The following is a 13,832-nucleotide window of genomic DNA, read 5'->3' as shown; positions in this document are numbered from 1 at the left end:
ATAGCAATGCAGGCATCCCAAGGGATGGCTTAACCCCCTGTGCCACAACACCTGCCCCCCCCAAATAAATCTTTTTTAGAAAAGATTTATTTATTTTATTCTAATGGCAGAGTTACAGAGAGAGAGGGAGAGACAGAGAATGAGATATCTTTCACCTGCTGATTCACTCCCCAAATGGCCGCAACAGCTGGAGCTGGGCCAATCCGAAGCCAGGTGCCAGGAGATTCTTCTGGGTCTCCCACGTGGGTGCAGGGTCCCAAGCACTTGGGCCATCCTATGCTGTTTCCCTGGGCCATCAGCAGGGAGCTAGATTGGAACTGGAGCAGCCAGGACTCCTACCAGCACCCATATGGGATGCCAGTGCAGCAGGCAGAGGTTTAACCTATTACTCCACAACGCCAGCCCTTGAAAAAACCATCCTTAAGGGGTGTGTAAAAACAGATGAGGGTTAGATTTGGCCCGTAGGATATAGTTAGCCAACCTCAGTATAACAATGACAATACAAATCATAATCTTTGCTCTAATCTGCTGTGTATGAAATAGTATACAGTTTAATTTTGTTTCTATTCCTTTGACATTTTAAGATCAATTGTTTAGTAATTTTAATCTATACTTTAATGTTTGAAACTAATTATACATTACTTAATAGTAGCTTGCATAAGAAGGAAAACCTAGAGTCGATTAGCTCTCTAGAATCTAATAAATTATACTAAAAATAAATATATATTGTTTTATAATTTAATTAAAAGGTAAAAAAACCTTTATTTATTTATACCTTTGCTTTCATGCAGAAACTAAAATGTAGCAATACAAAATGGGGTGTACCTTTTGAGTGTAATAGATTCTTATAAATGAAGAATACATAGGATATTGAAAAAAAGCATTTGCCACAAAAAGGATATATATTTTTATTTTTAAATGATTTATTTATCTATTTATTTACTTATTTATTTGAAAGTCAGAATTACACAGAGAGAGGAAGAAAAGCAGAGAGAGACAGAGAGAGGTTTTCCATCAGCTAGTTCACTCCCCAATTGGCTGCAACAGTTGGAGCTGTGCCAATCCGAAGCCAGGAGCCAGGAGCTTCCTCTGGGTCTCCCATGCAGGTGGAGGGGCCCAAGGACTTGGGCCATCTTCCACTGCTTTCCCAGACATAGCAGAGAGCTGGATCAGAAGTGGAGCAGCCAGGACTCAAACCAGCGCCCATATAGGGTGCTGGCACTACAGGAGGTGGCTTTACCCACTATGCCACAATGCCAGCCCTAGGATATATATTTTTAAAATATGTATTTATTTGTTTGAAAGGAAGAGTTACAGAGAGGGAAGGAGAGACTGAGAGAAATCTTCCATCAGCTGGTTTACTCTAAATAGCCACAATGGCCAGGGCTGGGCCAGGCTGAAACCAGGAGCCAGGAGCTTATTCTTGGTCTCCCATGTGGGTGACAAGTTGATATATAGTAGTACTATGTAAGCCACAACAGCATGGCTATCTTTTATTGGGGTAAACATGTCAATAATTTTTTTTTTTTAAGATTTATGTATTTGAAAGGCAGAGAGGGAGAAACAGAGAGATCTTCCACCCTCTGGTTCACTCCCCAGTGGCCGCAACATGAGGGACTGGGCCAGGCCGATGTCAGGAGCCAGGAGCTTCATCCTGGTCTTTCATGTGGGTCCAGGGAGCATGGGCCATCCCCTGCTGCTTTCCCAGGCACATTATCAACGAGCTAGATTGGAAGTGGAGCAGCCGGGATGTGAACTGGTGCCCACATGGGATGCCAGAATTGCAGGTAGAGGCATAACCTGCTATGCCACTAAGCATGTCAATCTTAAGATCTTCTGACTTAACTTTTAAGCTAAAAAATTTTTTTTATATTTCTCAGGGTAAAAACTGAGGTCATCACTTTTAAAAAATTGACTTATGTTAATTTTGCACATTTTTCCCAGGAAATTAAAGCAAATATTTATTAAAAATTATATTCATGAGGACAGTCTAGGCTTTCAGACTTGAAAGCCGAGCTCTGATAATCTTTAATAGTAAAAATTTATAGCACATTTATAATATTTGTTGCAGGACATTATTTAAATTATCTTTGAAGTTTTTTTTTTTCTCACTCTGGGAAGAGAAAAATGCAAGTTGAAAGTACATTATCCTGTCAAAACAGCTAAGCATTCAACTGTTTGTTTTCCACAGATGGGCGGAAACCATTTCCAATTAACCATGGAAAAACTAGTGATGAAACTTTATTAGAGGTAACAGTAAAACTTGTTGACTCACTTTAAGTATTGTTAATATTCTTTGTCATCCTTGAAATATCTGTAAAGATCCTTTGTGTAGTACTTTCTCTTTATATGGATGCTTCTTCGTCCTCATTCTTATTAGAAAACCCAAAGAGAAAAATCTGAATTGATGTTAGAAATCTACAATAATTGGAGGAGTTTCCAGAAAACTCTTTATGTGAACAATTGTCAAATTGGAAAAAGACAAGTAGTACTGAAAAAGTTGCTCATTATACCCCATGTTTCATTGAGTTCAAAATACCATCAATTGTACCTTTATCCTGTTTTTAGAGATATTAAAATATGGACAAATTGTTTGGCTTGGAATCAGTGAAATATGTAGTTTTCAGGTTAAAAGTTTCTTAAAAGCATTTTAAGGAAAATTAGGCCACCAACTATTCACATTTTTGGTGTTATTTTCATTTGGAAAAAGAAGTCTGCAGTATAAAATCAGCATGAATTAGAAAAGTATGAACTGTTATTTATCATTTGTAAATAAAATACATGTTTATAAATGAAAAATTATACTTTTTCCCCATAGGATGCCATAGAAGTTTGCAAGAAGTTTATGGAACGTGACCCTGATGAATTAAGATTTAACGCGATCGCTCTTTCTGCAGCATAGTTTGTCAATAATGGAAACACCAAATACTGTATTACTTACAGCAAAAATTAAATTTCTGCTGCCATACACTAAGTGACAAATTTTGATATTTTCATTAACCTGATTAAACTTTATGTGGATTAAACTTTGACTTACCACGTGTTTTATATTACTTTTGCCCAAAATTAAAGCTGCAGTTCTATTCTTCCCTCTCTTTTGTGAAGAGCTTGTCTTGTTTGATAACTAGCAATAGCTTTCTAATTCTTTTTCAGGTTCATGGAAGGTCATGTATTGGGCCACCAGGCACAGTTTTCATCTGCATAGTATGAATTTGTATTGTATCATAAATGTTAACATGTTTATTAGAAAACATTTGCTGAGCATCTACTTATAATTAGATGAATGCTGTTCTAGCTGTAGGAGCGAACACTATTGATTAGTTCCATTAGTCATGGAACTTACATTCCTGTTAGAAGGCATGGATCACAAACACATCAAGAAAACACTGTGTAGAAAATTTAATTAGGATTTGTGTCAGGGGCTGACTTAATAGATACTTTAGGTTTTGTTGACCAGTAAGGCTTCTGTGAGGGAGTAGCTTTGAAGTTCAGATCTGAATGGCAGAAAGTAGCCAGTCATAAAGGTGCGTGGGAAGAACAGAGGGAATAATCAAGGAGGAGTCCTCACAATAATGGAGAAAGTAGGGAAAGGCGAGGTCAGAGAAGGAGGAGCTTGCTGATAGAAGAAAAGGCATTTGGATCTATTACAAGTGTGATGGTAAGCCATTGGAGGGTTTTAAGCAAGACCATGTATTAATTTGATGTATAAATTTTTAAAAAGATTTATTTGAAAGGCAAAGTTATAGAGAGATGGAAAGAGAGATATCAGTCAATCTTCCATCTGTTGGTTCACCCCCAAATAGCCACAATGGCCAAGGCTGGGCCAGGTCAAAGCCAAGAGCCAGGAGGCTTTTTCCAGGTCTTCTATGTTGGTGCAGGGGCCCACGCACTTAGGCCATCTTCCACTGCTTTCGCAGGTGCATTAGTGGGGAGCTGGATCAGAAGTGGAGCAGGTAGGACTCAAACTGACACCACTGTGCGATGCTGGCATCACAGGCAGCAGCTTAACCCTCTATGCCACAACGCCAGCCCTTGTTATATTATTTGAAGATCACTTTGACAACTTCACAGGGAAATCTGCTGAGGAGGGAGTGGGGCAAGCATGGATACTTGTCAGGAACCCCCTGAGTTGTTCAGTGAGTGATGGTGATGGCTGAGTCTTAAAAGTGGTTGTAAATTAGATGGACATACATGAGTGAATTTGGGGTGCTCTTTGAAGAAAGAAGGGCTTTAGTTGAGTCTTCAAGAAAAGGTGAAAGGCAGTAGAAAGGTGAAAGGGCAATTATGGAGTTGGGTCAAAACAGGGTGGATATCGTGGCTGTGTTCTATATCTTTTGACAGGGCATAGTGTTTGGTTGGGTATATTCATTTATATTCAAAACTCATTGAAATGTACATTTGAAATCTGTACTTCACTGTATACACATTTTATCTAAAACAAAACACACACACACACACACGCACGCACAAAACCATTGAATTAGAATGAGTATAGGTAGGGGCCAGCGCTGTGGTGCAGTGGGTTAACACTCTGGCCTGAAGTGCCGGCATCCCATATGGGCACCGGTTCGAGACCCAGCTGTTCCACTTCCTGTCCAGCTCTCTGCTATGGCCCAGGATAGCAGAAGATGGCCCAAGTCCTTAGGCCCCTGCACCCACGTGGGAGACCTGGAAGAAGCTCCTGGCTCCTGGCTTTGGATCGGCACAGCTCCAGCCATTGCGGCCATCTGAAGAGTGAACCATAGGATGGAAGACCTCTCTCTCTCTCTCTCTCTCTCTCTCTCTGCCTCTCTTCTCTCTATGTAACTCTGACTTTCAAATAAATAAGTCAATCTTAAAAAAAAAAAAAAAAAGAATGAGTATAGGTAGGAGAAAGAGCAGACCAGATTTGTCCAGAATAAAGTTTTGAACCAGTACTTGAGTATAGATGTTATACATCAGTTCCTAAGGCCATAACCTGGAGGAAGTGGTTTATAGGAAGTGTATTTTTTTTTTTTTGACAGGCAGAGTGGATAGTGAGAGAGAGAGAGACAGAGAGAAAGGTCTTCCTTTGCCGTTGGTTCACCTTCCAATGGCCGCCAAGGCCGGCACGCTGCGGCCGGCACACCGCGCTGATCCGAAGGCAGGAGCCAGGTGCTTCTCCTGGTCTCCCATGTGGGTGCAGGGCCCAAGCACTTGGGCCATCCTCCACTGCCTTCCCGGACCACAGCAGAGAGCTGGCCTGGGAGAGGGGCAACCAGGACAGAATCCAGTGCCCCGACCGGGACTAGAACCCGGGGTGCCGGCGCTGCTAGGCGGAGGATTAGACTATTGAGCCGTGGAAGTGTATCATGGCAGTGGTTTGTAGAGTGAATTAATCTTTGGTACTCAAAGTGGGATTACATCAGTATTACCTGGAAGCTTACTAGAAAGGAATAATTTCAGACTCACCTCCAGAACCTGCATTTTCACAAGCTCCCTGGGTGATTGATATGCATATGAAATTTGGGAAGAGGTAGATTATAAAAAATAGACTATAATAGGGAAGCTCATTTTTCAAGTTATTTCAATCTGCCACCATCTTATGGATGAAGAGGAACTAGATGAAGTGACAGAATTTAAGAAAGTGAACCCACAGATGGGTGCTGTTAAGTAATAAAAAGAAAATAGAAAATAACCTGAAACAAATTTAATAAACTGGTTGTGTGTAGATGATGCTTTTATCATGCCAGTAGTAACAACCAAGTGTTCTTTTTCGTTACCCTGTATTTTGCACTCACATTTGTATTTATATTACCTTAAATATCTTCAATATTCCTCAGCAGTGTTCTGCCTATTGCCCTGTTGGGTTTCTCCCTGTATTCAGTTTCTTAAGTCAATGGTACATTACCTAGAATTTGCATAGATTCTCAAAGTTTGCTATGGAAAACACTTTGTACACAATGGATAAGAAGAGTTATGAATCCAATTATCTTGAAAACATTGGGTTAAACTTTTCCTAAGTTAAAGATATATTGTTGTGGAGCAACCACACAATATCTCAACTTCTTAAAAAATTTTTCGGCCGGCGCCGCAGCTCACTAAGCTGATCCTCTGCCTTGCGGCGCCAGCACACCAGGTTCTAGTCCCGGTCAGGGCGCCGGATTCTGTCCCGGTTGCCCTTCTTCCAGGCCAGCTCTCTGCTGTGGCCCGGGAGTGCAGTGGAGGATGGCCCGAGTGCTTGGGTCCTGCACCCCATGGGAGACCAGGAGAAGCACCTGGCTCCTGCCATGGGATCAGCACGGTGCGCCGGCTGCAGCGGCCATTGGAGGGTGAACCAACGGCAAAGGAAGACCTTTCTCTCTGTCTCTCTCTTTCACTGTCCACTCTGCCTGTCAAAAAAAAATTTTTTTTTAATTTTTCTATGTATTAGGAATGGCATTTTCTAAACATTTTATAAAACAATACTTTAGCATTCTTTGGCACATGCTTTAGCAGGATAGTCCTTCCAAAAGATAAAATTACAACAAATACAGATCTATTTATCTGGCTTTTGTTCAAAATTCATGGACTGGGGCAGCCTCCATTTTTATGAAATAGAATGAGGACTCCCAATGGGCAATAAAACAGTGGCTTTTGTAAAATGAGAACAAGGAAACAACAAGAGAAAAAAAAACCCTGGTAAACATCATGTTCCTTCAGGTTACTTTTTTGTAGGAGGTAAGGCAGAAGAAACTTCCTTATGTTGACTCAAATTTATGAAATCTGTTTTCAGGAACAACTTGTCTGTTTTGGGATCTGTCTACTTCCTTTTATTTTCAGTTTGATTATATGGCAGGTAGCGTAAGTGACTCTGCCTCGGTTTGATCTGGTGAGGCTTAGTGAAGGAGCTCAGGGCAAACAGTAACCTCCCGTAATTTTAACAGCTCTTTGCGGAACATACAGCCTCAAAATTTTTTCTTGCTTTTCTATTCCTTTAACTTTATTCCTTCCCCTGTTCCTTACAACGATTTGTTCAGTCGCTTGCTTGAAACTTAGTGCTTAAAGAAGAGATTAATAGTTTAGTTTGAATGGAAGCTTAATGCAGACATTAAGGCTAATCAAATTTGGGTCATTTCTGTATACTGCTGTTAATAACCATGATAGATTTAGGGGGAGTGGAACTAAAAGTAAATGACTGCTTGGTGGACTTTTGGGAATTGACTAAACGTCATCCTTCCCCAGATCTAATGGATTGCTTTAAATCGTTGGAACGTGTAGAGGAGTTTTTCTGAACTCCATTAGTAACTGCTAATATTTTCCATGCTCATCACTGTCTAAAATGGAAGTTTTCTGTATTCTCTGTTGAATCAGACTTCATGATGTCTTAAATGAAAACCAAATTCTTCATAAAAATTTTTAAACCTATCTGATTTGTTTATTCCATCTGAGATTTATGCACAGTGTTTATTAGGTAAACTTTATCACTGGACTATATATAACAATCTGCTTTTGTAATGAAAACAAAATAGTTTAAACCATACTTTTAGTCATTAATGTTTGTCTAACACTGTAGCTTTCAAAAATGTGTCTAAAGGCTTAAGATTCCTCTGTTGGTGCTTATAAGAATTGCAAAGAGGCATATTCCCATCATCTTAAAAAATCTTTCCTATGGGCTGGCGCCGCGGCTCACTAGGCTAATCCTCCGCCTTGCGGCGCCGGCACACCGGGTTCTAGTCCCGGTCAGGGCGCCGGATTCTGTCCCGGTTGCCCCTCTTCCAGGCCAGCTCTCTGCTGTGGCCAGGGAGTGCAGTGGAGGATGGCCCAAGTGCTTGGGCCCTGCACCCCATGGGAGACCAGGAGAAGCACCTGACTCCTGCCATCGGATCAGCGCGGTGCGCCGGCCACAGCGCGCTGGCTGTGGCGGCCATTGGAGGGTGAACCAACGGCAAAGGAAGACCTCCTTTCTCTCTGTCTCTCTCTCACACTGTCCACTCTGCCTGTCAAAAAAAAAAAAAATCTTTCCTATGTATAGAAATTGATTTATTTTAGGTAAACCTTATGCAAATATGTGTGTTATGCACACACACACTCACACATATATATATGAGTATGCATGGGGTACTTCAAAACAGTTCATGAAATAATGGAATTAAAAGATAGTGCACATTTTTTGTGAGCTTTTTGGAGACCTTCCATTTCTGTGGGTTTCCTGTTCTTGGATGTAATCCACTGTGGATCAAAAATATTTGTTAAAAAAAAATCTGTACTAACTGCATACAGACTTTCTCTTGCCATTATTCCCTAGACAATACAGTATAACAACTATTTATGCAGTGTTTACATTTTAACAGGAATTAGGGGTCTGGAAATGCCAAAAATCTATGGGAGGATGTGTGTAGGTTCTATTTCAATTCTATACCATTTTAATTAAGGGTCTTGAACATCTTGGTATCCAGTCTCCCACAGGTACTGAGGGACGACTGTTGAATACTCTCTCACATACATTGACTTACACCTAAATTCTCTGGATTAATTAAGTCCTGCACTAAAGTTGAGTAAAATCTCTTTGAAAAGTATGTAATCATTGCAGGTTTCTAGAGCTAATTTAGAGATATTTATAATAACACACATGAAGTTTAATAGTTAATGTTTTTTATCTTCTAAGATCTTCAAACAAGGTTCCTTGTTGTTTTCAGTAAAATTACTACTGGCCGGCGCTGCGGCTCAATAGGCTAATGCTCCACCTAGCGGCACCGGCACACCGGGTTCTAGTCCCAGTCGGGGCGCCGGATTCTGTCCCGGTTGCCCCCCTTCCAGGCCAGCTCTCTGCTGTTGCCAGGGAGTGCAGTGGAGGATGGCCCAAGTGCTTGGGCCCTGCACCCCATGGGAGACCAGGAAAAGCACCTGGCTCCTGCCTTCGGATCAGCGCGGTGCGCCGGCCGCAGCGCACCGGCCGCGGCAGCCATTGGAGGGTGAACCAAAGGCAAAAGGAAGACCTTTCTCTCTGTCTCTCTCTCTCACTGTCCACTCTGCCTGTAAAAAAATAGAATAAAATAAAATAAAATTACTACTGAAAACCAAGTGTGGAATATACTGTTTTCTGATAGCACAAAGTGTTTTGTAATTCCTTTTGCTTTCTTATTTAAAAATTTGATCTCCTTAAAGTATATATATATAGTATTGTGATATGTAAGGCACAGCATCACAGAGAACATTTATTTTCTTGGTGCCAGTGGATGAGATCAGTCTACTTTCCTTCAGTTTCATGCATATTCTCACTTAAGTAAAAGTTATTCTAAATCTTTCTCATTATATCTTTGTTGAGGAAAGTGGTTCTGAACTTGTCTGTTGTTTCTACCTTCTTGATAATCGGCAAGGGTCGTCCATAGGAGATTTCTACAGTCCACAGCTGGATACTATATGGGAGGCCATACAGACAATAAAGGCTGTATATTGTGAACAATTCTTTATTGTCTAATTAGGAGGTTGGGAACCTCTGGGTTAAGGGCTCTAAAAGTATACAACCATTACTGAAAGCTATTTTGCAAAATGAATTAACATTGGTTAGAAATATGTCATGTAGCTCTTCTGATCTACAAGATGTGAGTATAAATGGAATTATTTAAAATAAGAATCTAAGTGGTCAAGAATAAATCCCAGGGACATGTTCAGTTGTCAAGACACCATATCCCATATCTCGGGTGTGCCTAGGTTCAAGTCTCAGATTGGCTCTTGATTCCAGGTTTCTGCTAATGTGCACCTTGGAGGCAGTGGTGATGGTTCTAGTGGTTGGTTCCTTACTGCCCACGTGAGAGACCCAGATTTAGTCCTGGCTCCCAGCTTCTGCCTGGCCCAGCCACGGGAGAACTAGAGGATGGAAGTTCACTCTCTTTCTGCCTCTCAAATAAATACTAAAGTTCATGGAAAAATGGAATTAATACATGCTTTTTTTAAATAAGGGGATAAATCCCAAGTGATATGAATGACTAATTCAATTGCTTGGTGCAAAACTGTGCCCTTTATCAACATGTAAAACTGGTTAAATATATTTGATAGTAATTTCTCTAAGAGTTAAAGGATGAGATCTTTGTCCTGTGCATGTTTTGTGATTACAAGATGGAAACAAATTGCTTGAGGTATTGTTTGTATCCTAAACATGAAAATTTTGAAGCACACACAAGGGCTGTAAGTTAGACTATTTAAAAATGTGGTAAAACCTGTCCAATGCAACATTGAGTCTTAACTACTTGCAGTAGGTGACAAAAACACTGAGTCTGAATCTTCTTTTAGGGCTACGCAGTGGAAAGTAATTTTTTTCATGAAGGATACTTTTCCTTATTCTTCCTGAATACTAAGCATTTGAAACCAAAAGTCTCTTCCTCCTCCACCATCAGCATGGAAATAGACACTTTTGATCACCATGTATACAATTTATGAGAATGTTACACTTGTTCATATTTTTATCATTGAAAGACCAAAATATGATATTTCATGGTCTGGGTATAAATCAAAGGATGCATTCTTGAGAGGAATTGATTTCTTTTATTAAAAATGCAAATGTCTTAAGTATTTCTCTATTTTAATGTAATAAAGATATTTATTCATATAGCCATAATCAGGTTCATATGACGTATTCAAGATAAGAATGCAATGGTACTGATTTTAAGAACTTTAGAAAATTTGGCTTGAGGGCAAAATAAACTCACAGAAAGAATGTTTAAAGCCAACTATTCACCTCGCTGTTTCAGCCTTAACCTCGCCTTTCCCATTTTCAGCAGACTAAAACATGTACCTTAGTTGCTACAAGAATTCCAGAGAGGACATTTAAACCAGCAACCCTCTCTTGTTTTCTTACTGAATGCCTTGGAAGGTGAGTAAAGTCACGCAGGAGAGAAAATACTCAGGTCATTTATTTCTGTCTATCTAGTATTCTACAGATGATACCTATGTAGATATTGGAGATTAGTTAAGCAACTAGCCTGATTTTAAAATGGAAAGCAATTCTCCAATTTTGGGGTCTCAGGAGCCCCTTGCACTCTTAAAAATTACTGAGCACTCAATAGAGCTGTTGCTCTCTTTTATTAGAGGTTAAAATAAATTTTAAGAATATTTGTTTATTTAAAAAATAAACCCATCATCACATGTTAGCATAAAGAACATTTTAACTAAAGAATAACTTTTAAAAGAAGAATTACATTGTTATATAAATTAAATCTCTTTATTATTGACTTTTGAATGATGACTGGATTCTTCTGATAATAAATGCAAAGTGCTGACTGTGGCAATTTAGAAAGTCAGTAGTACTCTATATCCAAACGCTGTCAGAGATGGTCATCTAAGGACACAGAAATGTCTCTTGTATATCAGATCCATAAACAGCCCAGGTTTTGGTGTGAAATCCGGTTTTACTTAGTATTCTTGATTTTGACTCAGAAGTTTTGGGTAAATTTTAACACCTTAAGCAGAAGTGCTCTCATGCAAGATTTGCACAGAAATTACACATAAACACCAGCACTCAAAAATGGTAGCTGTTATGAGCAGCACTCCGAGACTGAAATGAACTATATGGAAGTAATTTCAAAGTTTGTTTCATGTAGCATCAATTCATCTAATTTTAAAAATAAATAGGGAGATGGAATGAATAGATCACATTTTGTTTCCATGCACAAGAGAAATGTGCATATTTCTTCTGTGACTCGGAAACGGTTTAACCTAAAAAAAAAAAAAAAATCCCAAAATAGCTGAAGTTAGCAGACATGCAATTTAGCAAGGATGATTGGAATTTTGGTCTTTCCTGTAATAGTACTGTACCTAAGCACACTGCTCATTAGGAACACATTTTCATCTGAATCTTATACTGTTGGGGGCCAAACCTGCTGTTTTTCTTTTCGATAGCTGTGTTGACAGAATCTAATCAGTCCGAGCAATTATTTCAACATTTCAACCTATCCTCACTGTTCATGCTTCATTGACAACTATTGAAATTTTGATGAAGTTCAATATGGTGTTGGAGTGATAGAAAAAGGTCAATGAAGTTCAATACATGGGTATGACATACACCCATTTTAATTTTTATTATAATTGCTATGAAGACAATAACTATTTCTACTTTTTACAGTTGGCCTTACGCTGAGAACAGAGCTCTAAGCTCTAGAAATTTGGAAGTAACAGATGAGTGCGTCAGCCCATGTCTACATCTGTGTGGACTGTCTGTATCTTAGGAAAAGAGTCGTCAGCACAGAAGGTAATAATAGTTCTTCGAGTACTTCTGTATGGTTGCTTTTAAAAGAACTAAGGCAGGGTGTCTCCATTTGGTTCTGCCTCAGCCTGGCCCTGCCCTGGCCATTTTGGCCATCTGGGGAGTGAACCAGCAGATGGAAGATTTCTGTGTCTCTTCTTCTCTCTCTGTCACTCAGACTTTCAAATAAATAGATCTTTAAAAAAAAAAAAAAAGTCGGCCGGCAGGGCGGCTCACTAGGCTAATCCTCCGCCTTGCGGCGCTGGTACACCAGGTTCTAGTCCCGGTCGGGGCACCGGATTCTGTCCCTGTCGCTCCTCTTCCTGTCCAGCTCTCTGCTGTGGCCCGGGAGTACAGTGGAGGATGGCCCAAGTGCTTGGGCCCTTCACCCTCATGGGAGACCAGGAGAAGCTCCTGGTTCCTGGCTTCGGATAAGCGTGGTGCATCAGCCACAGTGCGCCAGGCGCAGCGGCCATTGGGGGGTGAACCAACGGAGGGAGGACCTTTCTCTCTGTCTCTCTCACTGTCCACTCTGCCTGTCAGAAAAAAAGAAAAAAGAAAAGAAAAGAAAAGAAAAGAAAAGAAAAGAAAAGAAAAGAAAAGAAAAGAAAAGAAAAGTCTGTTCCTGACCATCCTATGCTTACCTCCCCCTCCCCCAAAAAGATCCAACAGGAAGTAGATATTGTAACGATAAAATTAAGTCAATTTGCAGACTATGTCGAGGAATTTTTTTTTTCCAGGCAGAGTTACACAGTGAGAGAGAGAGAGAAGAGAGAGAGAGAGACAGAGAGAGAGTTATAGACAGTGTGAGAGAGAAACAGAGAGAAAGATCTTCCTTTCGTTGGTTCACTCCCCTAATGGCCGCTATGGCTGGTGCTGCGCCAATCCAAAGCCAGGAGCCAGGTGCTTCCTCCTAGTCTGCCATGCGGGTGCAGGGCCCAAGCACCTGGGCCATCCTCCACTGCACTCCCGGGCCACAGCAGAGACCTGGACAGGAAGAGGAGCAACCGGGACAGAATCCGGCGCCCCAACCGGGACTAGAAACCAGGGTGCTGGCGCCGCAGGCAGAGGATTAGCCAAGTGAGCCACAGCACCAGACAATATACCAAGGAATTTTCAACTGGAACTTTTATTGTTAGCAACCACACATCGCAGTTTTTCATCCCCTCTTATTAATTTTATGATCATTGTTCACTTGCAATGATAGACTATGCCTTAAGAGGTAGAAGATAATAAGATAACATAAAGTATGTTTTAGTTTGGAAGACACTCTCACCAAAAGCTGTATGGGCATGCAGAACTGTCAATGGAGCTACTCAAAGCCAACTTGAATTTAGGTTTGTGTGTCCAGAATTATTAAGATCCTGCTGGATTTTTGCTTTGAAAAGTTTTTCTCATTCTTTTTTCTAAATCTTGTAATTGTCTGTAAGCATGCCTTATGTACTTAAAATGCCCTACTCTAATCATGCGTTAAGCTCTGAGAATTATAAGCCTAGAGCTTCTTTGAAGCGTTCAAGCCAGAGATGGATGCTTCTAGGGCTGCTGTCACATTGATTTACAGCCACTATCCTAACCTAACTTTAGGTCTACTCAACAGATCTGGCAATAAACAGAACATAAAAGTATCTGATTTTGTATAATTTTGTTCTGCGTG

The 13,832-nt window shown here is 40.4% G+C and overlaps 1 protein-coding gene across 3 annotated transcripts in view; it reads left to right on the top strand.

Annotated features, from left to right (window-relative positions):
* UCHL3 (ubiquitin C-terminal hydrolase L3) overlaps positions 1-3,026 on the top strand; it is a 65,868-nt gene extending 62,842 nt beyond the window's left edge. For all 3 annotated transcript variants that reach the window (XM_089303581.1, XM_089303580.1, XM_008260063.5), the window contains 2 exons: positions 2,192-2,250; positions 2,819-3,026. In XM_089303581.1, coding sequence (XP_089159707.1) covers positions 2,192-2,248 — 57 coding nt within the window. In that variant the 3' untranslated portion in view covers positions 2,249-2,250; positions 2,819-3,026. The remainder of the gene's footprint in view (positions 1-2,191; positions 2,251-2,818) is intronic.
* The last annotated feature ends 10,806 nt before the right edge of the window (positions 3,027-13,832 follow it).

The sequence above is a fragment of the Oryctolagus cuniculus genome, chromosome 9 (assembly GCF_051225735.1).
Source record: "Oryctolagus cuniculus isolate XC-2025 breed Fujian yellow rabbit chromosome 9, ASM5122573v1, whole genome shotgun sequence".
NCBI classification, from domain to species: domain Eukaryota; kingdom Metazoa; phylum Chordata; class Mammalia; order Lagomorpha; family Leporidae; genus Oryctolagus; species Oryctolagus cuniculus.
Note: the sequence above shows the minus strand (reverse complement) of the source record. Positions and strands in the feature narration are given on the sequence as shown.